Source organism: Furipterus horrens, unplaced genomic scaffold (assembly GCF_987537825.1).
Source record: "Furipterus horrens unplaced genomic scaffold, mFurHor1.1.pri manual_scaffold_1, whole genome shotgun sequence".
Taxonomy (NCBI): domain Eukaryota; kingdom Metazoa; phylum Chordata; class Mammalia; order Chiroptera; family Furipteridae; genus Furipterus; species Furipterus horrens.
The window spans coordinates 122,895,151-122,907,635 of NW_028327171.1; the positions used below are offsets into that span (position 1 = coordinate 122,895,151).

Consider the following 12,485-nt stretch of genomic DNA (forward strand, 5'->3'; position numbering starts at 1 on the left):
CTTCCTCCCTCTCTCTCTAAAAATAAATAAATAATATATTAAAAAAAAAAAAAAAACAGAACAAAAAAACAGACATATCTTTAAAAAAGAAAAAGAGTCAGTCCATGAAAGGTCAAGGGAACAAAGGCTTGCCTAAGCCTCTGCCAGGACCATGCTTCAAGTGAAAGCAGACAGGTCATTGGGTACAACAATGCCCCCAACCATGATCCCCACTGGATCCCTGTCCATTCTGTGGACATAAGGGACATTGGAGGGTCAGCTGTTCTCTAGCCTCTAACCTGGGGGTTCAGTAGACTGCTCCAGTCCAGTTTGGCTCAACCTCAGAAGGACAAAGACTTCAGCATCCTCAATCTGTTGGGGCTTGCCACAGATGACTGATAGTGGCCGGGCTCGGGGCCCCCATCTCTGACGATCTCAACAGCTGAACCCAGGGTAATTATGGTGGTGGAAGGTATGTTGGTCTCCTTTCTTGTAGACATGGGGGAGATCTATTCTGTCCTTATTAAATATGTGGGTGTCTTACACACATCCCCCATCTCTGTTATTGGAGTTAACAGCGTCCATACTAAAACCTTAGCTATCAAATCCCTCACATGTACATTAGGGTCTTTAACCTTCACTCATTCTTTCCTAGTTATGCTTGAATGCCCAGTTTCCCTCTTGGGAAGAGACATCCTGACCAAACTAGGGGCATCTCTGTCTCTTAATCTAGATGGAGGGGCTAAGGTCTACTCCATTTTCCTTTTGGCTTTAGTGCAAGAAACTTCTCAAGGGGATACCCCTCATCAGCTGTGCCACTGTAGTGTGAATGTTAATCCTCTTGTTTGAGATACTGACAACCCAGCAGTAGCCAGACACCACTAGCCGGTATGGGTCACCCTCCAGCCTGGGGCTTCATTTCCCAGTCAGTCTCAGTATCCTCTCAGTACACAAGCGATGCAGGGTTTACAGCCAGTCACTCATTCACTGCCTGCTCAAAGCTGGACTCCTATGACCAGCAAGCTCTCCTGCCAACACTCCCATCCTAGCTATTAAGAAATCCAATGTGTCTTTTCACCTAGTCCAGGATCTTTGGCCAGTCAATGAAGTTACTATCCTGATCACTCCCATTGTCCCCAAATGAAAGAAGGACATGGGAAGTAGAAAAGAAATAAGAAGAAAAAATATGCATATGGTTAAATCTGAAAGAGTAAAGGTATTTAGAAAGTTTGTGAATGTTGCAGAAGATCTGTGGGAAGTTGTAAAGATAAATGGAAAGTAAAAAAGGGAGAATGTAAGGCATAGAAATGAAGAATGTTTATGGTAAAAGTTTTGTGAGATGGTTTTAGTAATGGAAAGTATAGGGCCTGGAAATGCAATTTTAGTATTAGAAGGACAAGAATTTTTCTACCTGGTTTTTCTTTGCATGAAACTAGTAAGACTCCTGGGACCTAAGGTTCTCACTAATCTGTTGGCACCCACCATACAAAACACTCAACTTCTTAGCACCCTCACCAAGACCACTTGTCAGTGCTCAGGGTGCCAAAAGGAGACAGCTCAATGGCGAGTTAGACCTCCACCATTCCCTACTCACCAGGCCAGGGGACAAATTCCAGGGCAAGATTGGCAAATTGACTTTACTCACATGCCACAAATAAAAGTGGTCAAGTATCTACTAGTGCTAGTAGATACCTTTTCCGATTGGGTGGAAGCTTTTCCCACTACATCAGAAGGGGCAAATGAGGTTGTTCATGTTTTACTAACAGAAATTATTTCTAGGTTTGGATTACCTCAATGCCTACAACCTGATAATGGCCCAGCCTTTGTTTCTAAAATTACTCCACAGGTCAGCACAACTTTGGGCATTACCTGGAAACTGCATGTTCAATACCAGCCTCAGTCCTCAGGGAAGGTAGGACACATGAATGAGCTTATTAAAAGCCACTTAACTTGGCTTGCTTTACAGGTCTGGGAACCCTGGCCCCACCTGCTGCCAATGGCTCTCCTCCACATTTGCACCACCTCCTGTGAACCCTACTTACTTAGCTAACAACTATCTGAAAAACCTCTTGACTTATGTTTCTAAGTCCTTATCTATTGCAGGACCAGTTTTCACCAGGGTATCCATCCCCAAGGCCAGCAAGTACCCATTTGTGTTTCTCATACTCAGCATTCAGGGTCTTCTAGCCCAGTAGGCCACCTGCCAGCTCTCCTGTGCAACTTCATGATCAATATAACATGCCAGGAACAACATGAGAATCACCCAACCTCTTGTCTGAACATGGCATCAAAATTTACATACCCTCTCAGGTTCACCACCCCTCCCCTACAGGTGATGCCACCCAACTCTGAGATTCCTATTCCCCTTTCTATGGCAATAAGAGTAGAGCAAGGTCCAGTACTAATCCCCAACCCTGGAGCCCTTGGCATTACTACTGGAGTCGAAATGGGAGTGGCAGGGCTGGGAACTTCCCTCAAATATCATCAGGAGTTATCCCTAGAGCTTGAACAAAGCCTAGAAGATACAAGCACAGGCTGTTTCCAAACTTGAATATCAGGTAAACTCCCTAGCCAGAGTTGTATTTCAGAATAGAAGGGCTTTAGACCTCCTTGCTGCCCATAAAGAGGGTACCTGTGCTTTTGGGGGGGAAGACTGCTGTTTTTATGTCAACCAATCTGGAATAGTACAAGACAGAATTAAGAGGCTAATGGATTGAACTGCCTGATTAAGGGATAAGATAAGCAGCTCTTCAGTTTCATGGTTTGACTTAACTGTCCCTCTGAAGTCCATCCTTCTACCCCTCTTTACAGCTTTGCTAACACTACTTTTAACTCTTATTCTAGGACCTTGCCTCCTGCTACTCCTTGTCAACTTCATCAAAAGAATCGTCAATATAGCTACAGTACAGACAGCTCACACCCTTGTGCTCCTATCCACTCCTTGGTACCAACCCCTGCCAGCACAGGAAACATCTGAGATATAGACACATAAGGAAATATACACTCTAACTACACCCCCATGTCAGCAGGAAGTAGCCAAAATGACTGTGATGCCCTTTTTCCTTAAAACCCTCCATTCTTGACACTGGACCTCAGCATCATTCTTTTTATTACAAATAAAAAATTGGAAATGTCAGAACATGGTGGTTTGGTTGGCGCAACCAGTGGGAAGGAGTGTGGCTTCTACTGCAGCTTCTACTGTGGCTGTGCAAGTTCAACGCATGGTGATTCATCTCATCCCATAGGCTCCTCCCTCCAGCCCAGTTCCTTCTGGGCATCTGTGCTGCCTATACTTTCCGTTCTTTCATTGTCAAAACATGGTGGCTGAACAACTTGCCCGGACTTTTGACATATGAAAATGAACTGTATGCAAGTTAACCTGATCCCAGCTTCTCCCATAAGAAATAAAAATGGACTTTGCTCGTTCCTAGAAGAAATGTTGATGGACCTAGCATGATGTATTGACTGGGGGAAAGTGGGGAGATGTAAATAACCTGCTGAATGTATGAACTCACCCTATCCAAAATGTATGTTCAGAAAAGTGTGGAGTCAGTGCCTGCAGGCAATTCCTACAGGCCCTTCTGGGTGACTGGGATTCTCCCCTCCCCCTCCCTTTCCCCTTTCCCCCTTCTCCCTTCCCTTTTTCCTCTTTTCCCTTGCTCTGACGGGCCCTCAAATTGGTCCAGGAGTTTTCTCTTCCTTCCAACCTCCTTCCCCCTCTTCCTCAAGAAACATGGTATAAAATCCTAGACTGTTCTCTGGGTGATTTCTCAGAGCACGGCAGCCTGACAGGGTGTATATGTGTGTGTGTAAGAAAGAGAGAGAGATAAAAAGAATGCAATTGCACCCAGAGAGAGCATATACCCCAGGGGGAGAATGAAAAGGGAGTGAGAAGCCAAATTTCTCAGAGAGGGTGAGCTGCTTTACCATCTTGGTTTAAGTCAGTTATTCACTGAGCAAATATTTACTGAGGCCCTACAGGGATGAATTAAACAGACAAAAGTACTGCATTTTTGGAGCTCACATCATAATAAGAGCTAACGTTTATGTTTTAAGGTATAATTTCTATATATTGGGCTGAACAGCTCCAGTGCTGGAGGGAGAACTTGCTGTGAGAGATGCTCCATCTGAATGATTGATGGGATGGTTATAACTAATTGTGACTACAGGTGATCTTCACTTTCTGCATTGCATTTAGATCCCCTATGTCCTCCCCCTCCCCCTGGCTATAAGTGGAGACTCCACTGTCCCTGTGTGCAGGGACATGTGAGAGCTCGGTGTAATGTTGTGTACATTGACTGAGTACATCAAGAAGGGATGGGAGGAGCAAACTAATTATTTCAGTCACTGCCATTTGGGTTGCCAGGTAGCATTTTGAATTTTATTAATGACTCCACTTCCGGGGAACCTGTTAGAAAATACTGGCCTCCCCCCAAGTGGGTCCTACAGGCACCTTGGGAGCAGAGCAACATAAGGGCTACAGTAGGTCAGCTGCACTCCACACCGGCATCCTCATTGTGATTGCAATTGTGAGAGCCCCATTTACTCTTGTTGCAGTTCCACAGAGTAGCCTCTGTCCCTTGACATGTAACATCATCCAGCCAAATCGACCCAGTGCCTAGGTACAGAGAAGCAAGGAGGGAAAGAATCATGGGATTAGGCTCAAAGCTGAGTGTCTCATTGGTGATTGGGGGCTCCCATTTGGGGTAGGCTGCCAATTTCTCTGACATCATCTCGGGCCCAAGGTGCTGACAGCTGGACTATTCTCTTTTAATGATTCTGACTCTGTTCTGCTTTCTGCCCTTTGACAAAAGTCTCATCTAAGTATTTAATGCTAATCCATGCATTATTTGAAATGTCCTCCTGGGGGTCTCCCAGCATTCATCTCTTACTGCTAACTCACTAGAGTGTATCCATGTCCCTCCCAAGCATTTGCTTTCTTTAACCCCCCTTTCTTCTGATACAGTTGATTTCAGATCAAGAGCTTAGAGAAAAACAGTTGCATTGATTGATTGCAGTAATTTACACCACAGTGTGACAATATCTATATGGGCAAATGTGTATTTTAAAATTGTTTTACAACCCAACTGGACTCAGATTAAAAAACAATTATACACTTTGGGGTTGAGTAAGAGCAGAGAGCATTTGAATGTGCGAGCAGGAGAATTGGACCTAGTGTTCTTGCCAGGTCAGCCCTTATAGCCAAAGAAATGGCCTCAGCCTGAGGACTTAACTCCTTTATTGAAAGTTTGAATCTTTTGCTGAAAGACACAGGCTGGTTTCTAGCACCCCAAACTGATTTTAGGAAGCTCCTGCTCTGATTTGCTTTCTCTTCCTTCACACCTCCTCCTTAAAGGTGATCACAGAGTGGGCAGCCCTGGCCTCTAGTTTCCAGAGAGCTGGAAGGAATACCTTTGTTTGCCTGCCTTGCCTCTTTTCTCCATTCTTCGCACACCAGCACCTCAGCCATTCTTTGGAGAGTCATGCCTCTCAAACACCATCAGCCATGCTGCATTCTGGCTCAAGGGCTGGACAGATATTGACCCAAGTCAGACCAACCAGAGCCCCAAACAAGCCTTTGCTGTCACTCTTGGAGAGGAAAGGTTATATTTCTTCTAGGGTTGCCAAGCTGGAAGGATGTAAGCCTAGGGCTCTGAGCTGTAGAACTTCTCAGTTGCTTGAACCAATGCTTTTCTTCTAATACAAACCACACTGAATCATTTGCAGCCAAAAGGAGAGAAAGCCCACACCAGCTCCTTAAGGAAAGAGGCTGTGAATTGAGGACTCACTTACCGGCTCCCACATTGTAAATGGCCTTTCCTGTCGAGTAACCTAGCATGCGGCAAAAGACAGTGGCATCCGAATTGTCCCAGCCATCATCACAAATTGTCCCCCAGGAACCGCTATAGTAAACTTCAGCCCGGCCTCGGGTCGCAGAGCCGACAATCCTGACAGGTACAATGGATTCACCTGGGTAAAAAACACATGTTAAGAGAGGTGAGGGCAGCAGCCTAGGGCTTTGTGTGAATGTAGGCTCTGCCATTTCATTTTTGGAAGTCCTATAGCTAAGGGAAAGAACCCCCCCTGCTTGGCTGGGAAGATCCCACATATGGCAACAACATGACCTGGCAAGCAGCCTTTGTGCCCTGGAGCTGCAGGCATGAGGCCATAGGACCAGGGGCCCCTGTGGCTGGCTCTGTAAATCCACCAGCCATGTTGTGTTTTGTGCTGTGGAGGGAAAAAAAAAGAAAAGTTGAGGAAAAAAGGAAGGAAGGGAAAAAGAGAGGACGAGAGAAAAAAGAAAGGAGGAGGGAGGTAAAAGAGAGGGATAGAAGGGAGGAGAAAGGAAGGGAGAGGAAAGAAGGAGGAGAAGGAGGGAGGGAAGGAAGGAAGGAAGGAAGGAAGAAAGGAAGGAAGGAAGGAAGGAAGGAAGGGAGACTGTCGCACTGTGGTTGTTGCTATGAGCAGGCTTATTCAAAGAAAGAGCCCATTAACCTTTTTTAAAAAATGAGAAATTTTTCTGAGAACCAGGGCCTCATCCCCTATCACACATACAGTTTTCAAATATAGAATTGACACTAAAGCACAAATTAAACAGAAAAAAATAGCAATTACCTTTTTGACCTTTTTCTCCCTTTGCTCCTTGTGGCCCAGAAGATCCTGTCACAAGGAGAAAAACCACATGAATGGAAGGGAACAAGACCAGGACCCCCTTGCCCTCCTCTGTCATCAGTGGGGAGGAGGTGGGAAGGTTGCAGGGGAGGTCAGATTCTTTTTCCAGCTTTACCAGTAACCTCTTCCATCATGGCTACAGGAAGTTCTATGGGCACCAATGATTAAGCCACAGCAGGAAGAATTTAAGATAGAGCAGCGAGGGGCATTGAGCAGGTAAAAGACATGGAGTGGGAAGCATTTCTTTCATGCAAAGATGTGGTCAGTCTTGGAAACTGTCCGAGTGGCCGGGGGCATGGCTGGGCATAGTGTGAATGCAAGTTCACATGCTGCCTCTCTGAATGCCAGACTGTGTCTTACTCGCCTTTGTAGGCTCAGTGCTAGGCCAATCCCAGCTCAGGACTTAACCACCATACCCACAGATCTTGATCCTTCTGGTTCTCAAAACTCCCAAGCCCCTTACATCAGGGCTTCTTCAAAACCACAAGAGAGAAACAGAGACCTTACCTTTCATTCCTGGGTCTCCCTTCTGGCCACCTGGTCCAGATGCACCCTTGGGACCTACCGGCCCTGGGCTTCCCTTGTCTCCCTTCATGCCTGCAGGGCCTGGAGAGGAGAGAGACTACTTTATCAGATGTTCTGCTCTGCAAGAGGACCGACAGCCTTGGTGTGTAATGAATGAATTCTCCTTAACTAGCAGGTATCCCCCGTGAATTGGGCTGTTTGGATGTTCAGCTCATATCTTTGGTCCAACTGAGGAGGGCATGATGCTCCTTGGATCTCCTGACTCATGCGCGTAAATGCTAGTTAAGAAATTGCTGACAGGATTCCAGAGATTACTGGTCCTCATCGGAATACAAAATTGTATGGAAGTTCTAGCCATTCTGGAAGAATTTGCTAGAAAGTTTCTAGGCCTCAGTTTCTCCTTTAGTAAGTTAAAATAGGAATTGAGTATCCAGTTTGTGAGGAAGAAAGACTGCTCAAACGGTTTGCTTGAGAAGTGCTGGCTTAGCACTCCTTTGGCTCAGGCTGCTGAGAAGACTAGAGAAGCTGTATAGAAAGTGCCAGGTGTAGTAACCAACTACAAGCAGGGGCTTAGTGAATGAAGATGATGATAATACTCTAATGATAAGGAGGAGGAGGGCAGGGGTTAAAGACACCGTGGTGGCTGCACAACCTGAAGCAGCTACCTGACCACCCGCTCTCTTGGCATTTTTTATCCTTCACGACACTCCAGCCCAGCCATCTCCCTACACCTTTCAGTTCACTGAGTTCCTGTAAGTCCTCAGGTTCTCCAGAGAGAAAATCTTAGGCTTGAGTGACAGAACTCTGGACTCTTAGTCTCGAATTGCCTTAGGCCTCGGCCACTTTGGGGAAGGTCACAGTGGTGCGTTGAAAGTCAAGCGACCCGCCCTCTGAGCCTGAGCCTTTCCAGTCATCATCTGAGCAAATTAAAACAAAGTTGGCCCTTTACCTGGAATTCCTGATTCTCCTTTTGTTCCTTTCTGTCCTTGAAGTCCTAAGATCAAAATACAAATAAGGGGAGAAGATAATAAAATTGGATATTAGATACTTTTAATCTTAGACAACCTCTACCTTTTGTCTGATTAATGCAGATGGAAAGAGACATTGGTTCTTCATGATTGTTTAAAGCCTCTTCATCAGAGTGTAAAGGAGACAGACTGCAGATAAATGGGGACGTGTGTGTCAGGGTTAAATAGAAATGTATTGGATGGAAGTCGAATTATACAGACAGACCCCGAACTTCCTGGCTGGCTTTCCTTGCCAGTGATAGCCTGACTTGGTGTCTAAATCCAATTCCATCCTTTCCTGTTGCATTTTATTGGAAAAGAATTGAGAGATATTTTGAAAATAAAGTTATCTTTATTTCCAAAAGACTATGGAGTCTATTTAGTGGCCACCAGGAGCTTTGGGAGCCTCACCTATAGCAGATGCTCAATAGTTTGGTTGGTTTATTTCATTCTTGTCCCCCAATATGGCTTAAGATTCATGCAGCTAAAGCGTCTCATGTTCAGCAAATGGAAAAATAACGATTGCCATTATTAGTGATGATACTATTTGTAGTATTGTCCCTCCATCCCTTCATCCCTCCCTCTTTTCCTTTCTTCCTTCATTCTTTCTTTCCATCCATCCTTTCATTCACTAATTTCCATGGAAGTTCCACTGTTCCAGCACCAGATTGGGTCACTGTGAGATAATAATTTATTGATTTAGCCACACCATGGTGTCTTGATTTTAAGGGCCAATATTAGTTTTATTTCAGAGAAACAGGACTCCTCATGACAGTCACACAAATTTGGGGAAATGAAAGCTTGATATTGATGTGAAGTAACAGTTACTGTGGGGTAACAGTAGGAATGCAGACAGCAGCTGTGCTCATCACCCTGCCCTGGACTGGTGTCCCTCCCATGGTGCTGGCCCAGACTTAACCAAATGCCCGGCCTTTGGTGTTCAACAGAAACCACATTTGCCCTCATTGCTGACTGCTTGCGGGAAGTTCCCACCCGAGGAAATACTTGCCTCCCAGTTTCTGACTTTCCTGAGCACCTACTGTGCAATGGAGGGCAAGCTAGAGGCCTGGCGGGTCTGTTTGGGATATATTCTTCGAACAATGAGCCAAAGAAGTCCTGAATAATGAGCTGGGAAGTCCTGGCAGCCTTTCAAATGTCTTGCCTGAGGCCAGACACTGCTGGGGAGGAGGGTCAGAGGACCAAGGAGCCATGAGCTGCCACTACATGTCTCAGTGCCAAGAGAAGAGGACACGCTGGAAGGATCTGAGAGGGCAACTTCTCCAGCTGTTCATCTGAGGGATGGAGATAGGACTGAGGCTTAGAGCTTCTTCCAGGAGCTGGAGGTACCTTAGAGGCCTGATGCTGGCAGGCAGGCCCCTCTCACCCGGGCCATTTCTTTGTGCTCTGGTCTCTTAGTTTAAAATGCTTCACCTCTTTGGTGTCCTGGAGAACTCTGATCAAGCCTGTAAAACTTGCTAAAATGTCAGATGTCATTGACGGTGAAGCCTTCTCTGGCCTTGCCCACTGATTGTGCACTTCCTCCCAAGGCAGCAAAGTGGCTAAAATCAGACGCTTTGGGCTTGTGTTCACCTCTGTGACCTTGAGCAAGGTGTCTCCCTCCCTGAGCCTCCCTTTCCTCCTCTGAGGCTGAAGCCCCCACAGGAGTTTCACACTTGCTTCCCAGAGAATCTCCTGTTTGCTGTTGACCTGAGATCACCCTCCAGAGGAGGCAGATGTTGTCCCTCTGCTTACCTGCATCTGAATCACATGTGTTAAGACAAGTGAGGTGAAGACACGTTCAGAAATATGCCCTCGGTTGTTATTAAATTTAAAAATGGTCCATGTGTAGACTTTTGGCCCTCCCTGTCTGCAGCCTAGAGGGCATCATATTGCAGAAATCTCTACCTGAAGATCCTGTCCATAGAAGCCAGGTTCAGGGACTCAAGGAATTGTGACCTCCCTTTATTGTCCCCCTCACCCCCCAAAGAAATTTCTCCTCCAGTCGCCTCCAAAGCACTGATCAACAAACACCCTGTACAGACAGGAACCATAGGAAAGCCCTTATTCATTAGGTACATGACCCCTTTGATCTGACCCTCCCTACTTCATTTGTCATACCCTTCCTTCCAGCCTTTCACCTCCTGGGGACTCAGTGTCTGCTGCTGCCTGTACTGTGCCAAGGGCTTTATATACACTTCCTTGCTCCATCTCTCAGCAACCCTGAAAGGCAGGGCCATTTCCCTCTTTACATAGGAGGAAGCCCACACTCAAAGATGTGACGAGATTATCTAAGGTGAAGTTGGGGTTGGATCCCAGGTTCGGTTTCCCACTAGTCCCTGTAGCTGCCAGCTCATTGCTTCCTGGAGTTTCAGTCAGGCTTTTCACCTGGCTCTTAAGATACTCCCAGCTGGCTATGGGCTATTCCTTTCTCCTAAACAAGTACAGTAGTCAAATTGGAGCATGTATCAGAATCACCTGTACAGGGTTTAAAAAAAAAAACAGCAACATGCTAGGCCCCACCCAGAATAGCTGGTTCAGTGGATGGACTCGGGACAAGACCTGAGGGTCTGCATTTCTACCAAGTTCCCAGGTGAGGGTGATGCTGCTGATCCAGGGACCAGTCCCTGTGGGCAGTCTTCCCATCTCCGAGGAAGTCTCAGCCCCTCCCAAGTATGAGTGCTCCCAAAACCTCTGACCCTTGATAAAATGATCTCTGATATTTTGTGCATAATGGATGGTGGTTTTGTCTTCAAAACTCTCCTCTTTAAGTGGAGGAAATTGGAGTTGAGTTTTGTTTGATTTCTCTCTAAGCCTCACTGGACTCTAGAGGATGTTTCTGAGTGGCTGTGCATTGCATTTGATCAAAGGACTGGTAATTACTTCACCATAAATCAAGGTGGCATGACCAGAGAGAGAGAAAATGATTCAAAAATAGGATCTAGAAATGTATATAAAACTACACTGAAACGCGAATGAACACTGAGTTTTCCTCTTAACCACAAACAAACTGGGTTTTCCTGGGTATCACAAACTTATAGGCTGAGAGGGCCAAACATATTTATTTGCAAGGTTTTTACTTGGGGAAGATATTTCTTTCTCCAAAATAGCTTAGTTAGAAAGCAAATGCCTTACTATTGTTTAGTGTTCAGCTGATGTTCTATATAAAATCTTAGAATATTCCTGCTCCATGGGAAAATTGCCTATTTCAAACCCAGAGTGCTGCTGAGATGGCAGGATCCATATGTTATTCTAGACTATTCATCACACCTCATAGAGGAGGAAACTGAGGCCCAGGGAGGTCAAGTACTGACCCACTGTCATCAAGCTAGTCAACAGCAAGTCCAAGTTGAGGCACAGGTCTCCTGACTCTGTTTTATTTGATTTTTCTTGTGTTTACCTTTTTGTTTATTTTTTTTTTGAAGATTTTATTTATTTTTAGAGAAATGGGAAGGGAGAGAGAAAGAGCAGGAGAGAAATATCAATGTGTGGTTGCCTCTCACATGCCCCCAACTGGGGACCTGGCCCACAACCTAGGCATAAGCCCTGACTGGGAATTGAATCAGCAACCGTTTGGTTTGCAGACCCATGCTCAATCTACTGAGTCACACCAGCCATGGCCTGACTCTGATTTAATGCAGAAATTTCCAGTACATTAGGAAACTTCCTTAAATATCATTTTGATATACACACTGAATGTAACCTGGTAATTAAGAATTAATTTAATAGGTATGTGACTTCCGGCCAAGATGGAGGCATAGACAGACACGCTGCATCTCCCTCCACAACTAAGAAGGAATACAACTACCTCAAGACTAGAAACAACCAGAAGTTACAAAAAATCAAACTACATGGAAGTCCAGCAAACAAAAATATAAAGAAGAAACACTCATCCAGACAGGTAGGAGGGGCGGAGCCAGGACGGAGAGGATGCCGTGTGGTGGTGGCAGTGGCGGCAGAAGCGGTGGAGTGTTTCCAACTCCTCACCGGACCTCACAGCTCATGGGCCCAGAACCAGGGAAAATCAAGCCTCATTACTTCTGACTATGCAGACCAGTGGGGGTTCAGGTGGAGGCAGAAACTACTGGTCTCTCAGCAGAGTCCACTTGTTTAAAGGGCCCCCACGGTCCTAAAACAGCCACAGACCCACCCACTCTGGGAACTATGGCCAGGGCAGCAGCTAGAGGGACGCCAGTCCGGTGCGGAAGTGGGAGAGGTGCCTGGAAAAGGGGCGAGTGCTGGGCACATGGCATTGTTTTTTCTTGGACCCCTCCCCCTCATACAGCTTCACAACGTGTTGAAACA

At 45.9% G+C, this 12,485-nt stretch overlaps 1 protein-coding gene across 1 annotated transcript in view; it reads right to left on the reverse strand.

Moving 5' to 3' along the window:
* Positions 1-4,332: 4,332 nt before the first annotated feature.
* Positions 4,333-12,485, reverse strand: part of MARCO (macrophage receptor with collagenous structure) — a 41,593-nt gene continuing 33,440 nt past the window's right edge. Inside the window, exons 12-16 of the mRNA XM_090266707.1 lie at positions 8,126-8,170; positions 7,159-7,257; positions 6,595-6,639; positions 5,773-5,949; positions 4,333-4,597 (exon numbers count right to left, since the gene is read on the reverse strand). Of these exons, the coding sequence (XP_090122833.1) occupies positions 4,467-4,597; positions 5,773-5,949; positions 6,595-6,639; positions 7,159-7,257; positions 8,126-8,170 (497 nt within the window). The 3' untranslated portion in view covers positions 4,333-4,466. The remainder of the gene's footprint in view (positions 4,598-5,772; positions 5,950-6,594; positions 6,640-7,158; positions 7,258-8,125; positions 8,171-12,485) is intronic.